The sequence below is a fragment of the Pundamilia nyererei genome, unplaced genomic scaffold, assembly GCF_000239375.1.
Source record: "Pundamilia nyererei isolate P.nyererei 1_Seehausen unplaced genomic scaffold, PunNye1.0 scaffold00244, whole genome shotgun sequence".
Taxonomy (NCBI): domain Eukaryota; kingdom Metazoa; phylum Chordata; class Actinopteri; order Cichliformes; family Cichlidae; genus Pundamilia; species Pundamilia nyererei.
Window position 1 is genome coordinate 63,309 of NW_005187645.1, and position 14,298 is coordinate 77,606.

Genomic DNA, 14,298 nt, shown 5'->3' on the forward strand with positions numbered 1-14,298 from the left:
TGTGTGTGTGTGTGTGTGTGTGTGTGTGCATATTTCTATATTCATGTAGATGTCTGCAGGCAAAAGTTTGTATATAAATATTTAAAATTAGCATATAAGTAAATCAACATAATTTACATTGTGTACTAGTGTATATAAAGGAATATATGCATATAAGTTGTTATAGAAAGTAAATGTTCACTGAATATTCAGAAAAAAAACCCATATAAAATATTTACGTAAATGCTTATTTGTTTATCTGTTTAATATACAGTTCATTAATCGTTGTTTTTATGTCACATATATAAGAATTTTGTTTTTAAATCATAATAGACATGAAGAAAATTTGTATATTAATGACAAAAAGAGATGTCTGCATGCAAATGTATGTATATAAAAATTGTAAATGCTTTATATTGTAAACATTTAGTAAATAAATAAATCGTGATTTTTATATAGTTATAAATGAACATGAAACTACATGTTTATACAGCACATGTTTATGCATATAGTATAATGTATAATGTAGTATAATGCCAGTGTAAAATGTCATGATTACTTCAATATAGTGAAAATGTTCTGCTGCACAGTTTTACATTAAAATTGAAAAAAGTAAAAACAAATATCTGTGATAATTGTAGCAAATATGAAATCCCTCTGTAATGTTGAACATGATAAGAAGTACAAAACTTTATTTTTGGACTTTCTACAAACATTCACAAAAACACTGTTACCTGAGGAGTGCGGGCGGTGGGGCAGGTAGGCAGTGGGGTAAGGGGTGTGTCTCCCAGGGTATCCATGGTGTTTATAACCATGGTGATGATGTGATGTCAGCGGGAGGCTGCTGCCATAAGGAAAAGCACCTCCTCCTCCAGCTGAGCACAGCGACCAACCTTACACACCAAAGCACACACGCAAATATTTGTTTACCTAAAATGTATCGATAGTTTGTTTTTTTGTGTCAAGAATAGCAAGAAATATATACTTACACAAAAATAAAAGCACAAGAAAAGTAAATGCTCAGAAAAACTGTTTATAAAAAAGGAATAAAATATGCTGTTAAAATCAAACACTTTCATAGATTCATAAATTTCATACCATGGAAATAAGATTTTAAATTTTTCCCACAAAATCTGATTTTTATTTTAATCTTCAAATTAAATTTCAAAAAGCATAAAAGTCCAATGTTTTTATTTCGATATAAACTATGAAAAAATGTAATTGTCTGTTTCATGAGGCTATATAAAGCTGTGAACTCACAGGACTGAATCCCAACACGGCCCTCTGATGGCTCAGGCAAACTCCGCCCACCTGGGATCCTGAGGAGGATAAATCAAACACAGCCATCAAGACAATGTGAGTTTGTGTGTCTGTGTTCAGATGTGTGTGTGGTTTATATTGTATAGAGTCTCTCACTTGACACCCTCTCTCCAAATGAGTGAGACGGTGGAGTTCATAATGACTCTCTAATCGCCTGCTAACGCTAACTTCCTCTGTTATCCTGGTGAGAAATGCTAAGCGTTAAGTGTAAAGTGTCAGCAGTCATTGCAGGCACATGGCTGTGGTGTAAAATATCTCTGGATGGGACAGAAATCTGACTCATCCACAACTGCACACTCATTATATATGACATACTAGATCTCACAGCTATTGCATTTAATCATGAGTTGATTTTACAACATCATTTGTTTATGTGGAGATTTTGCAGTGATGTTTGGGTCCCCTGATCACAGTTTTCTATCTCAGTGAGTAAAATATAAGCTTAAAGTGAAGTATGTCTTTATCTCCACCTTTTACTTATTCAAAATAACAAAAAATGAAAAGAATTGTCTAAAGATTTATCATGATGTTTAGTTTGGGAGCTGAGAGCCTGACCTCTTGAAGTCAACCACTTTGGATACTGAGGTGTGTTTATCACCACTCCAAAGTCAGCTGAACCACCCTGAAGCTCTTCGGTAGTCAAATGCCCTTTTAGTCTTGCTAACAATCCTTCCATCAGTTCTCCCGCAACCTTTTCTTGGTACTGAAAACTAAAAGGCACAGAACATTTGAGATGGTGCATGCTCTTGTCATAAATACTACCTACATTTTAATTTCTATGCAGATGATATCCAACTTTATTTATCTATGGTGCCGAAATTATTAGTTAAACTACAGCCACGACTTAAGGACATAAAGGCCTGGATAACCTTTAAATGCACCCCAAACTGAGGTTGATGCACCTGGGCCTAAAAACGTTATGGAGTCTAACCAGAAACTTACTCTGAATGACCATACTTTACATATGTCTCAGAGCTATGCTGAAAGCTAGTTGACTTTGCAGAGGTGAGAGCACATTTTTGTTCTCTTTTAAAGACCACCCTGCACCACCAACCAAATAAACAGGTGCCCTGCTGGTCCAATCCAGTTTTAACTCCCTGCTAGTGAAGACAAAACCCGACCATGATGGATGAGCTATAGTTGGATCTATTTTTAATGTTATCTGTAGTACAGTGAAAGTCTTCTGCCGTGTGTTACCAGCATGCAGGAACTTTGATCAAACAGAGCTGTTCTACTTCTGTAGAAGTTATCTGGTGCTTTTAACGTGAAAATTGCCGTACAAATAACTCTTGCTTTCTTCATGATAATTACTTTAAATGCTCTGAAAACCTAATATGAGAAACAGGACATTTTTAACCCTTGTGCAATCCAGCTATCTTTGCAACTAAAAAGCAAAATTACAGTGAAGTCATCATAGTCATCCGTTGTTTCTAACTCAATCTGAAAAAAAAGATCTGGTTGGCAGAAGCGTAATATTTCAAAGATTTTGTGTAGAAATGCACAAAACATTTAGATTACTGAAATATCTAAACACTGTCATAATGAGATACCTAATTATTGAATATATACCAGCAAAGGGGCTAATAAATCAAAGCCCATTGTGTTAAAAATGTTCATATTTCACAGCTTTCCATTCTCCGTGGCAAATTAATGTGGAAAATCCTGTAAAAATCTATGAAAAGTTTTGGAGGCTAGATTTATGTTTTTATAATTTAAAGTATCACAAAAGAACATAGAAATACACTATATGGCTACTGGGTCTCTTAAAGGGTATATCCAGTTTAAAAGTCAGATTAAAGTGTTTGGATGCTGTTGTTGTGTTGCTGTGCAGTGTTACCTCTCTTTGGCATCCAGAAAGGCTTTAGCGAATGGGTTGTATTTGATCTTTAGGGCTGTGATCTGCACAGAAAAACACAGAAACATCCACATCCTGTTACGTTATTTTACACTCGAGAAGAACAGAGCACCTCAGCTGTGAAATGTTAAATGACTTTTATGCATAACAGTCCATTTATTCGACAGAGGCTTCATCTTTCATTGATCTGTTCATTTGCAAGTAATTTCTCAATCAGGCTTCTAGATGAATATCCATTTTCATGTCCACTTATTGTATTATTTCACAGTTCTGTTTAATAAATTCTTCCTCTGTTTCGATTTGAATAATTAGTGTGTGTTCCCAATCTGTTTTTATTAACTGTGATCTCAATAAAATGAGAGAATAGATTATTAATAACCTGAACGTGACCAACTAAGTAAGGGTTTGCTGTTGTAACATTAAAAATGGAATATATTATACCCTTAAAAACTGATTCATCTCATTAAATTAAACAGATTCAGCTGGTAAAAAAAACTCTGAGCTTTACCTTTTTTTAAAACTAAATCAGACGTCTGAGCTTTACCTTTATAAAAAATTTCATACATTTGTATTCAAATGTTTTTTTCCGATTAAAAGATGTTGTGTTGTGTTTCTAATTCCGAGTCTGTGTCCCACAAATCCATATTTATTAAAAAGGTAATTGAAAAAAGAAACACTGTCCAATATTTCATGACACTTAACCAGCATTAAATCTGGTTAATTGGAATATTTGAGCAATTTTAGCTTGCTGGTGTTAGCTTTAACTTTGATATATCAAAATCAGCTTCAATTTTTCAAGAATTAGAACAAGTATAGCTGTGAAACTAGTTCTAGTTCACACCCAAACACCAAATGATATTGAAAATAGAACATCTTTTGTACCTCTTCATTCTGGTAGGCAGTGACGGCGATGAACTGCGTTTCTTTGAAGGAAACGTTAGAAACCAGTCGATGGCGAGAGCCAACACACACGATGTGGAGCTGAGGTTCATACTTATGGAGAGAATTCAACATAATCTGGGAAAATGAAGACAATTATTTCTACATTTTCCCATCATTTATAATTATTTAGACCAAGATTATTGTACATTTTTCCTGCACCTAAATGCTTTTATCTAAAAGTATTTGGCCCCCTTGAACTTTTCCACATTTTGTCACATTACAGCCACAAACATGAATCAATTTTATTGGAATTCCACATGAAAGACCAACACAATACAATTACTGAAAAGTGGGGTGTGCGTAATTATTCAGCCCCCTGAGTCAATACTTTGTAGAACCACCTTTTGCTGCAGTTACAGCTGCCAGTCTTTTAGGGTCTGTCTCTACCAGCGTTGCACATCTAGAGACTGAAATCCTTGCCCATTCTTCTTTGGGACAGCTCCAGCTCAGTCAGATTAGATGGACAGCGTTTGTGAACAGCAGTTTTCAGATCTTGCCACAGATTCTAGATTGGATTTAGACACCAGACAGGTCAGGGATAAAGTTATTGAGAAATTTAAAGCAGGCTGAGGCTACAAAAAGATTTCCCAATCCTTGAACATCCCACGGAGCACTGTTCAAGTGATCATTCAGAAATGGAAGGAGTATGGCACAACTGTAAACCTACCAAGACAAGGCCGTCACCCTAAACTCACAGGCCGAACAAGGAGAGCGCTGATCAGAAATGCAGCCAAGAGGCCCATGGTGACTCTGGACGAGCTGCAGAGATCTACAGCTCAGGTGGGGGAATCTGTCCACAGGACAACTATTAGTCGTGCACTGCACAAAGTTGGCCTTTATGGAAGAGTGGCAAGAAGAAAGCCATTGTTAACAGAAAACCATAAGAAGTCCCATTTGCAGTTTGCAACAAGCCATGTGGGGGACACAGCAAACATGTGGAAGAAGGTCAGATGAGACCAAAATGGAACTTTTTGGCCAAAATGCAAAACGCTATGTGTGGTGGAAAACTAACACTGCACATCACTCTGAACACACCATCCCCACTGTCAAATATGGTGGTGGCAGCATCATGCTCTGGGGGTGCTTCTCTTCAGCAGGGACAGGGAAGCTGGTCAGAGTTGATGGGAAGATGGATGGAGCCAAATACAGGGCAATCTTGGAAGAAAACCTCTTGGAGTCTGCAAAAGACTTGAGACTGGGGCGGAGGTTCACCTTCCAGCAGGACAACGACCCTAAACATAAAGCCAGGGCAACAATGGAATGGTTTTAAACAAAACATATCCATGTGTTAGAATGGCCCAATCAAAGTCCAGATCTAAATCCAATCGAGAATCTGTGGCAAGATCTGAAAACTGCTGTTCACAAACACTGTCCATCTAATCTGACTGAGCTGGAGCTGTTCTGCAAAGAAGAATGGACAAGGATTCCAGTCTCTAGATGTGCAAAGCTGGTAGAGACAGACCCTAAAAGACTGGCAGCTGTAATTGCAGCAAAAGGTGGTTCTACAAAGTATTGACTCAGGGGGCTGAATAATTACACACACCCCACTTTGCAGTTATTTATTGTATTGATTTTCGTTCCACTTCTCACGTGTACACCACTTTGTGTTGGTCTTTCACGTGGAATTCCAATAAAATTGATTCATGTTTGTGGCTGTAATGTGACAAAATGTGGAAAAGTTCAAGGGGGCCGAATACTTTTGCAAGCCACTGTATATATATACGTACTGGAATTTCAAGTGTCCCTTTAATTCTTTTAAGCTGTATATTCATTTTTCCATCTTTACCCATTTACACACATCTAAACATTTTTATATGTTTCTCAATTTGTACCTGTTCGTATCTCTCTATATCCAGTTGTAATTGTCTGAAGCTACCTCTATCTGCTACTATCTATCCACCTTTTTAGAGGTTTTCAGTCATCTATAATATTTTTATATGCTTTCGCCCAATTATCTATATTCATTAACACCAGTTTGTACTCATCTATAATGTTTCCATTTCAATTAAATTCAATTCAATTCAATTTATATAGCGCCAAATCACAACAGCAGTCGCCTCAAGGCGCTTTATATTGTACAGTAGATCGTACAATAATAGATCCCCCGTCATCTATAATGTTTCCATTCCCCCGATACCTGCTTGTGTCCATGTATATTATCGCCCATTCATAAATGTAACCATCTATATCTGGTTGTAACTGCCTACCTCATTCTATCCATACTTCAACATTTCCTATCTGACCTGTTTAGTTCATTTCAGTACTTTTTTACTGAAGTCCATTCTCTCTGAAGAGATCACAAGCCTCACGGTAAAAACTCGGCTCTAAAAGTTTGAAAAAGTCCAAACAGCTCTGTACTTTTGAATCAATTAACAGAAAACAAAGGTAAGTGTAGTTTTGTCAGTCAGTCAGTTTGTCAGTTTGTCTGACTGCAGGAGAGTTTATGGAGTGGAGCCATCTTTGTCTTTTGGCCAAAACACTCTTTTATCCATCTGTCTTTTCTATCTCGTCCATCTCCCCATCAACCCCCCCCAAACCCCCCTCCCCTCGCTAATGAGGCCCAATTAACCAATCCGAGTTCTCCGGGCGGACACACAAAAACAAACTGTTTTCTATTCAGATTGAGAGGCTGGCTTCAGATCTGACCCCGGTGCTGTGTGTGTGCTGGCAGTGCCCACATTAGCTGGAGTGTGTGTGGGCTCTTTTTGAATATAGTTTACCTCTCTCTCCCTCGTCCATCTGAAGCATGATGGGTAAATTAATTTCCCAGTAAAAAACATAATTACCATAATGTACAAATAAGCTGAGCAATTATTTCATTATGGCCGAGCTCTCTGTTCCAACTCTGCATTACTGCCCGGTGTGTGCGTGTCATGTTTGGACAGGGATAATGGGGTAAATATAAACAACATTATTGCCAATTTTGTAGTGCTGTGCACGTGTGTTTGTGTTTGTGTGTGCGTGCGTGCGCATGGAGGCCTCTAAGAGTGCTGAACAGCTCTCGACAGGAAGTGCATTAAACTGCTGCTGGCCAATTAAGAGCTGTTTATCCCGTTCCCGTGGTTACGAGGGGGCGAGCAGGTGAAGTGAGCGGAGAGAGGGACTGAAGTGGCTAATTAGAGGCGGTAGTCTCTCGCCCACTTCAATACAATACAGAGGGAGGGAGAGAGAGAGAGGGAAAGAGACGGAGACTCTTGACATGAACAGCAGGATAATGGACTCAAGAAGAAGAAGAAGACGGAGATGCAGAAGGAATACAGGAAAAAGTGTGGTAAAAGTGAAAGAGAGGGAAAGGGAGAAGAAAGAGAAGAATGAATAGTAGAAAATTACGAGAACAAAAAAGAAAGATTGAAAAAAGAAAACACTAGATTAAAGAGAAGAATAAAGTACTGAAGAAAAAAGGAACTACAAACAAAACAAAGAAAGCAAAAATCAGCAGAACAGAAACAAAAAAGAGAACAAAGGAGAGAAAGAAAACGAATAAGAAATCACAGGAAAGAAAAAAAACAACAATTAAATAAAAACTGAAAATCTCAAAAATATATGAACAGACTGGATAAAAATCAAAGTATGAATGACTGCAGAAAGAACAAGTAAACACACAAAGAAATCAATGAATGAAGACATGCAGATTTTCAGGCTCTGTTCCACCCACCTGTCCTCCTCCATTCACCTTGTTGGTGAGTTTGACCTTGTTGAAGGACACGGCCGCTTTCATCCAGTGAGCGCCGAAGTTTGGCGAGTCAGGGTGGATGTAGATGCCACCTTGGCCCCGGCCTTCGCTGCGGCTTTCCGCCCGGCCGGCCGCCACCCACTCCCCGTTTACAAACTTCCAGCGGCAGCTGTCAGCCGGGACGAAGTCCAGCAGGAAGGAGTACATGGAGCTGGGGTCCAGGCCAGAGACGCTCACTTTCAGCACTGGGAACATGCGACTGAAGAGAGACACACAGCTTGATTAAAGGGGAAAGTTTATGTTCACTCACAGAACCCAAAATAATAACAGAATTATGGGGCCAATACCAATTTTAATGCATTTCTTCTTACATTATATTGTAAGTTTATACATAGATTACACACATTGCCTATACATATGAATGTATCTCTATGAAAGTTTTATTGAAGTTGAAGTTACTGTAACATACATTGCTGAACATTTAATCAACAAATTAGTCAGCAGCTTATTATAAAGATATGTTTTGACTTTGCTCACCACCTGCTCAGCTGTGGGAGCTGTTCTGCTATTATGTGATTGCAAATCTGAATTTACAGTTTCAGTTTCATTCTTTGGTTCAGTTTTTTTTAAGTATAACCAACTATAATGATAAAGTTATTTATGTCAACCTGAAGATTGTCCGACTTTTTTTCTCTTTTAGCTCCATTTTTGGTCACCACCGGCACCTCAGATAAATATCCAGGTTTTAAGCTGCGAAAGGATCCACAGCATTTTGTTTTGCTTTATGTTTTGGACTTTAGATGAAATTAAATATATACACAATATAACGTTTCATATAATGAATACATTTACAAACAAATACAAAATTATTGCAACTATTAAACTACATACAGATCAAACTCAAATATTGGGAATTTGTGGATCTGTTAAAAACATTCCAGAAGCCAACAGTAAATTTGAATAGTTCTATAAAACGTCTGTGATAATTTATCACAGTCACACATTTAGTTAACAGATTAATTTTTAAACTGACAGAATTTTCAGCTGCACTGATACACAGATAGTTCTTCCTTGTAGTTTCTCAGGAGTGAGGACTTTCTTGAGCTTTTCTAGGAAAATAGTTCAGCTTTGAGAGTTGGTCAAAGAAAACATGTAAGAGCCAATTTTCAGAAATTTCTGTCAAATTAGAGATAATGATTTATATATAACACAAATAATTGTTGGATGGAGTTTTAAAAGTAAACAGAATCCAAAAAAGTCTGGTACTGCAATTTTTTGACAATTGTGCCAAACAGCTGAAGGCTGTATAAAGGCATTTTAACAATACCAGATTTTAAGGACTTTAGAGAAAATGTCTATAATTTTCAGACTAGTTTTTCTCCAAAGAGCCTCCTGACACTACGATTCCACCCCCATTTTATTCTCTGAATATACCTTATTCTTTATTTTTCATTCTGACTGGTTGACAGCGGTACAGCCAACAAATGCATTTCTTCGATAACCATCAATAACAACTGATGACTGATTAGAAAAATCCTTACCAGAGCTAAAATTTGTTACAGGCAGCATAAACTATGACAGATTATGATAACCAACCAACCATCTCTGCATGTGAATATAAATTTATCACCGTATGTTAAAAATACCAAAGTTTCCATCCTTCTAAAGCTGCTTTCAGACAAACAGTCGGCTCTCCAGCAGTAACAGCAGTTGAAGTGGCGTCCTGCAGGTGTAAATGGAGTGTTTGCCCACCGCAGGGCGCGACTGGTCAACACGCCTCGGCTTGGCACAAAAAAAACACAAAATGAAACACACAGAGGCGATGATAACAGCTGCTATCGAGACTAATGAATAACCCCGGTTAACAGCAGCACTGATCGGGAGTCAGCTTAAAACAGGGACACTCTGTGTTAATGTTTCTCCATCTCTGTGGTCATTTTTGCAAAAATATTCAGAAATCAAGTATCTTCTAAAACGAGCCATTATTTGTAGAAATATGGGTAAGATTATGTTTTTAGCATCACAACAAAATAACAAATCTCTGCCAAACAAAGTACAAGTTGCCACATCTGCTCAGAAGACCACCAACAAAACTCAATTTAGAAAAAACAACAACATAATTTTTCAAATATTTTCTTCTTCAAGCTTGTTTCTCTCATAAAGCCTGAATTGTATATTCATGCTCAGAAAGAATATGGTGTATCTTAATGCCACTGAATTGAACATAATGATCTTTTAATGTCTGATTTTTCTGTTTCTAAACTGGCTGACTAGGAACAAAAGTTGATTAACTCTCACATAAAATGTTAGCATGCTACTGTATCATTCATTGACTGCTGATGCCAATGAAGTCATTAACTTATTATCGCAAAGTCACAAGTTGAAGCACTAGAAAGTCCTCCTAATGTTACCTTCACAGGGAGTAACAGAAATGCCAAGCTAAAACTGCCCGAGTAAACTTAGCAGCATTATATGGATCATAGCTATTTATAGGGCCGGTTGTATCTGAAAGGCTCAGTTTTTTGTTTTTATTTTCACACTGACTAGTTGAAAGTTGCAAAGAACTGTATCTGTGTTTGCTAAATTACATTTTTCATTTGCAGACTTTGCTGACAAGAAAAATCAATTCTGTCAGTTTAGGAAAAGACTGAAAATTGCCTTTTTATGATTTTCTAACATGTTCATTACTGAATACTGACGGTAAAGACAAAAGTTACCTGATATAATGATCTGTTTCCTGTTGGCTGTCAATCTGATGGCTGTTGACAATGTACTTTCAGAAAAGTACTTTACTGATATTACGTTTAACACATTCTATATCTAGAAAGTATTAAAGACCATAAGTACTGTCCTTATTACCTCTATAACTTCAGAAAAAACTTCTCACAACTCCTAAATTATATCTGGACATTCTCAAAGCTATTTATCACTTCTAAATGAGCCAAACTCTTCTGATTTTCTTCCGAAAAGTCTTACAACACAATTAGAAAACGTTACTAATTGCATCCATAACTTCTCCAGAAGATCCTCAGAATCAACAAGGACTACAAATATCAGATGTCAGTCTCCCTAATAGCCTCCAGAGCTTCTTGTAGGCTTCTGAAACATCCAAAAGTATTTGTGGAATACTTTTTGGAGTAACTTGTTGATTTTTTTTTGTGGAAATCTCTTCAATACCTTCAAAATCTAAAGAATCTCCTCTAAAGACCTAAAAAAAAAATCTCCTGAACTAACTCAAAAACGTCTTTGAGACCTCTACAATCTCAACAATGGCTATCCAAACCTCCTCTTGTGAACACCTCTAAAACCCAAAACAAAGAGACACCCAGTATCTCAGCTGGCTACTTATGAAGGCTTTGTTTAGGAGAAAACATGTTAACGTGTTTTTTCTATCAATGTAGAAAAGTGGGTGAGGTGGCTGCAGCTCAGGAGGAAATGTAGGTCATCTACTAACTGAAAGATTGGTGGTTTGATCCCTGCCTGCTCCAGTCTACATGCCAAAGTATCCTTGGAGGAGATGCTGCACCCCAAGTTGCTCTTTGATGCAACTATCAGTGTCTGAATGTTACAGAGAAAACGCTTAATCGTAGAAAATGTGCTTTCATGAATTAGTCAGTATAAATGAGATGTTCTATAAAGCACTTTGAGCTCTGCAGTAGAGTTGTAAGGTGCTGCAGAAGAATCAATTTATTTACCATTTACCCAAACGCCCTTGAGATTCACATGTTGATCAGCAGTAAGACTCAAAAAAGTAAACATTACTTAACGCAAAGTCTCTAATTGAAATGCATCCTGAGAATCTCTAATTCAGGTGTTTATATCCAGCTATTTTTGTTTATTTAAGAAACGTCATTTATATTGTAATTTGTTCACCTTTTCTTTCAATTTTCTAAAGTATTCTGAAGCTGTAAATAAACTTTTGTTTCCACTACCAGGTGCTTCCTGAATAACTAACAGTTGCATTGAAGGAGTGAAGTTTGTTCATGGAAGTTTGTTAATTTGTAGCAAAAATCTGAGAGCAGTTACCGTCCATTCTTGGTGACGATCATCTCGTTAGTGATGTGCTGGAATTTCCTCCACAGCTCGGCATCCTCTAACGTCACCCTCAGTTCCCGCTCTGTTGGGTCGCCCTTCTCCCGGCCGGCCTGCAGCTCGCTCTCCACGGCGCTCAGCAGCCGCGACATGCAGCGTTCAGCCGAACCGGGACTGCACATCGACCCACCAGCACCAGTGGCACTCTGATCTACAGATGACACTGAACCAGACCCTCCATCTTCCTGTAACCCCTCCACCTTCATCTGCAAACCCGAACAAAGACAGATTCAATCGTGATGAGTTTTACAGTTTTTATAACATTAATTTCACTTGAGTAAAGATGTTTGGATTATTTTTTAGTCTTTAGAAACTTGACAATGCAATCTGATCCACCTGAATATTTTTATTTTACTAATTTAGTCCACTAAGCGTAAATTTTACCACAAAGTATGATTCTTGTCTCAATAGACTGAAGAACACAGCAGTACTTCAAATAATGGGTAAAAAAACACAGGCTGTATTTCTTCATATCGTCTCTTAGAGTCTGTTTTGTTGACCGCACTGAATCTCAAACATGGTATAAATTATGTTTTATTTGCTATAATCATAGATCAGGTTTCACTGAATGTTGAAGACCTCACACATTCTTGATGAGTTTCTCAATTTTTAAAAGACCTTTTGACATTTCAAACTACATCCTAAATACAATTGATCATTGAAAATGATCAGGACCAAATCATATAACCATGGTTTTATATAATTTCTTAATAACACCTCTTTAAATTATACCAGCCCTCTAACGATCAGATTACGCTTCACTGCTGCATTTAACAGGTGATTAGTAAATCCCACTGAAAACAAAATTTTCAGTCCAGTCCACTTTGAATTCATGCTACAGGTTTCAGTTTTTTTCTAAGCCACATAATCAGTTTAACTGAATGAAAAATAAAAAATGAGCTGACGTTATTGTCATTGTTGTAGTTAGCTGGAGGACGGTGTCAGCTACCCGATAAACCCATATTGTTCCTGAAAATTTCTGCATTTGAAAATAATAGGCTGAATGCAGGTGGGGAATTTCTGGACCAAAGAAACACAAAAAATAAGCTCGTTTTAGGAAGCAGTTTATCTGTTGTTTATTTTTGAAGCTTTTAAACAATCAACATTGTTTGATATGAAAGGAGCAAATGAAATGTGCTATAATCTGATGTTTGATTGTTCAGTTTAAAGGAATCTGAATGAAATAAAAGGTTTATTTATTTTTCCAAGTTGCTCTTGAATAGAAACCTTCTTTAACTGCATCATTTAATTTACAGTGGGTTCACAGACTGAAAGTGACACAAAGGGGTCAACAAAATTGTAAAGTCTTTTACTTTGTCAGTCAGAAGCATCTGCACACCCGACACCATTTGTCTTTCAATGAGACTCTTACTTGGCTTCTAGTATGGACCTGGAAGGAAACGATGCCTGAAACAAGAATGAAAATGAAGGATAAAAACTTAAAACACATACCTTTAAACACCATCAGTAGATCGATTTATTGTATTGTCATGTCCATTTATGCACAGTTATCACATGCAAATTGGGCAAACTGAACTAATGTTTTCTTTTTTAGGTTTATGGATTTGTTTGCCTCAAATTGCTACATAGTTCACAGCATAGCAGTGTATTTAGTGCATAACATGTCATCTGTACACTTTGGGCTGATGGCTTGAATGAACTCTGTTTCAAAAACAGGACGTTTGATCAAAATTTTACCAACAACAAAACCCAAGATTGTGAATAAGAAGGAAAAATTGGCTGTAAGAAAATGTCAGATATTTGGATACGAAACTTTGAAAACCTACCAGAAAGAATTTACTCTGCAAACAATTAAAATATAGATTATTAGCATGCAGAGTCTACCAAAAATCACCTCTGAGATCTGTGGATTTCAGCTGGTTTCTTTTCTTTTTTATTCAAAAGCTTCCTTTTCTAGCTTTTCTTTGTCCTCTCAGACAGCAGACCCTCCAGCAGAGAAAACACACACAGGATAAAAGTGGGGATAATAAGCAGAAGTTAACAGACATTTAATGGAGTATAATTTTTCTGTTAGTTTATTTTCTGTCTGTTAACACTGCTGCTGTTGTTAGTAACCACTTTAACCACAGGACCTTTTAAACCCCACTGAGGGTGATTTAATACCTGCCTCATGATCAGAAATAGGAAAAACAAAATCAATATTGTCATAATTTCCCAGTTCTAGTTAATAATAATAATTAGAAAATTGACCAAATTAACCTAAGATTTGTTTGAAAATGTTTGGGGGGGGAAAAGACTTTCCTATTTGTGTCAGTTTACACCAGGTCAAAGAAACATCCAGGACCTTTTCAAACACTCTGTGGTCTGATTTCAGGTTTTTAAGACATGAAATCCCCCGTTTATTCTTTAGCTCTCTTTAAAAAAATGCATTATTGTTATTAGATTAGAACCTTCAATAGTTAGTAAATATATAAAT

The 14,298-nt window shown here is 37.0% G+C and overlaps 1 protein-coding gene across 1 annotated transcript in view; it reads right to left on the minus strand.

Moving 5' to 3' along the window:
* The window catches only part of tbx19 (T-box transcription factor 19), a 12,716-nt gene extending 733 nt beyond the window's left edge, over window positions 1–11,983 (minus strand). The window contains exons 1-6 of the mRNA XM_013914985.1: window positions 11,796–11,983; window positions 7,752–8,028; window positions 4,037–4,171; window positions 3,137–3,198; window positions 1,240–1,298; window positions 714–872 (exon numbers count right to left, since the gene is read on the minus strand). Coding sequence (XP_013770439.1) covers window positions 714–872; window positions 1,240–1,298; window positions 3,137–3,198; window positions 4,037–4,171; window positions 7,752–8,028; window positions 11,796–11,983 — 880 coding nt within the window. The remainder of the gene's footprint in view (window positions 1–713; window positions 873–1,239; window positions 1,299–3,136; window positions 3,199–4,036; window positions 4,172–7,751; window positions 8,029–11,795) is intronic.
* Between the last annotated feature and the right edge of the window lie 2,315 nt (window positions 11,984–14,298).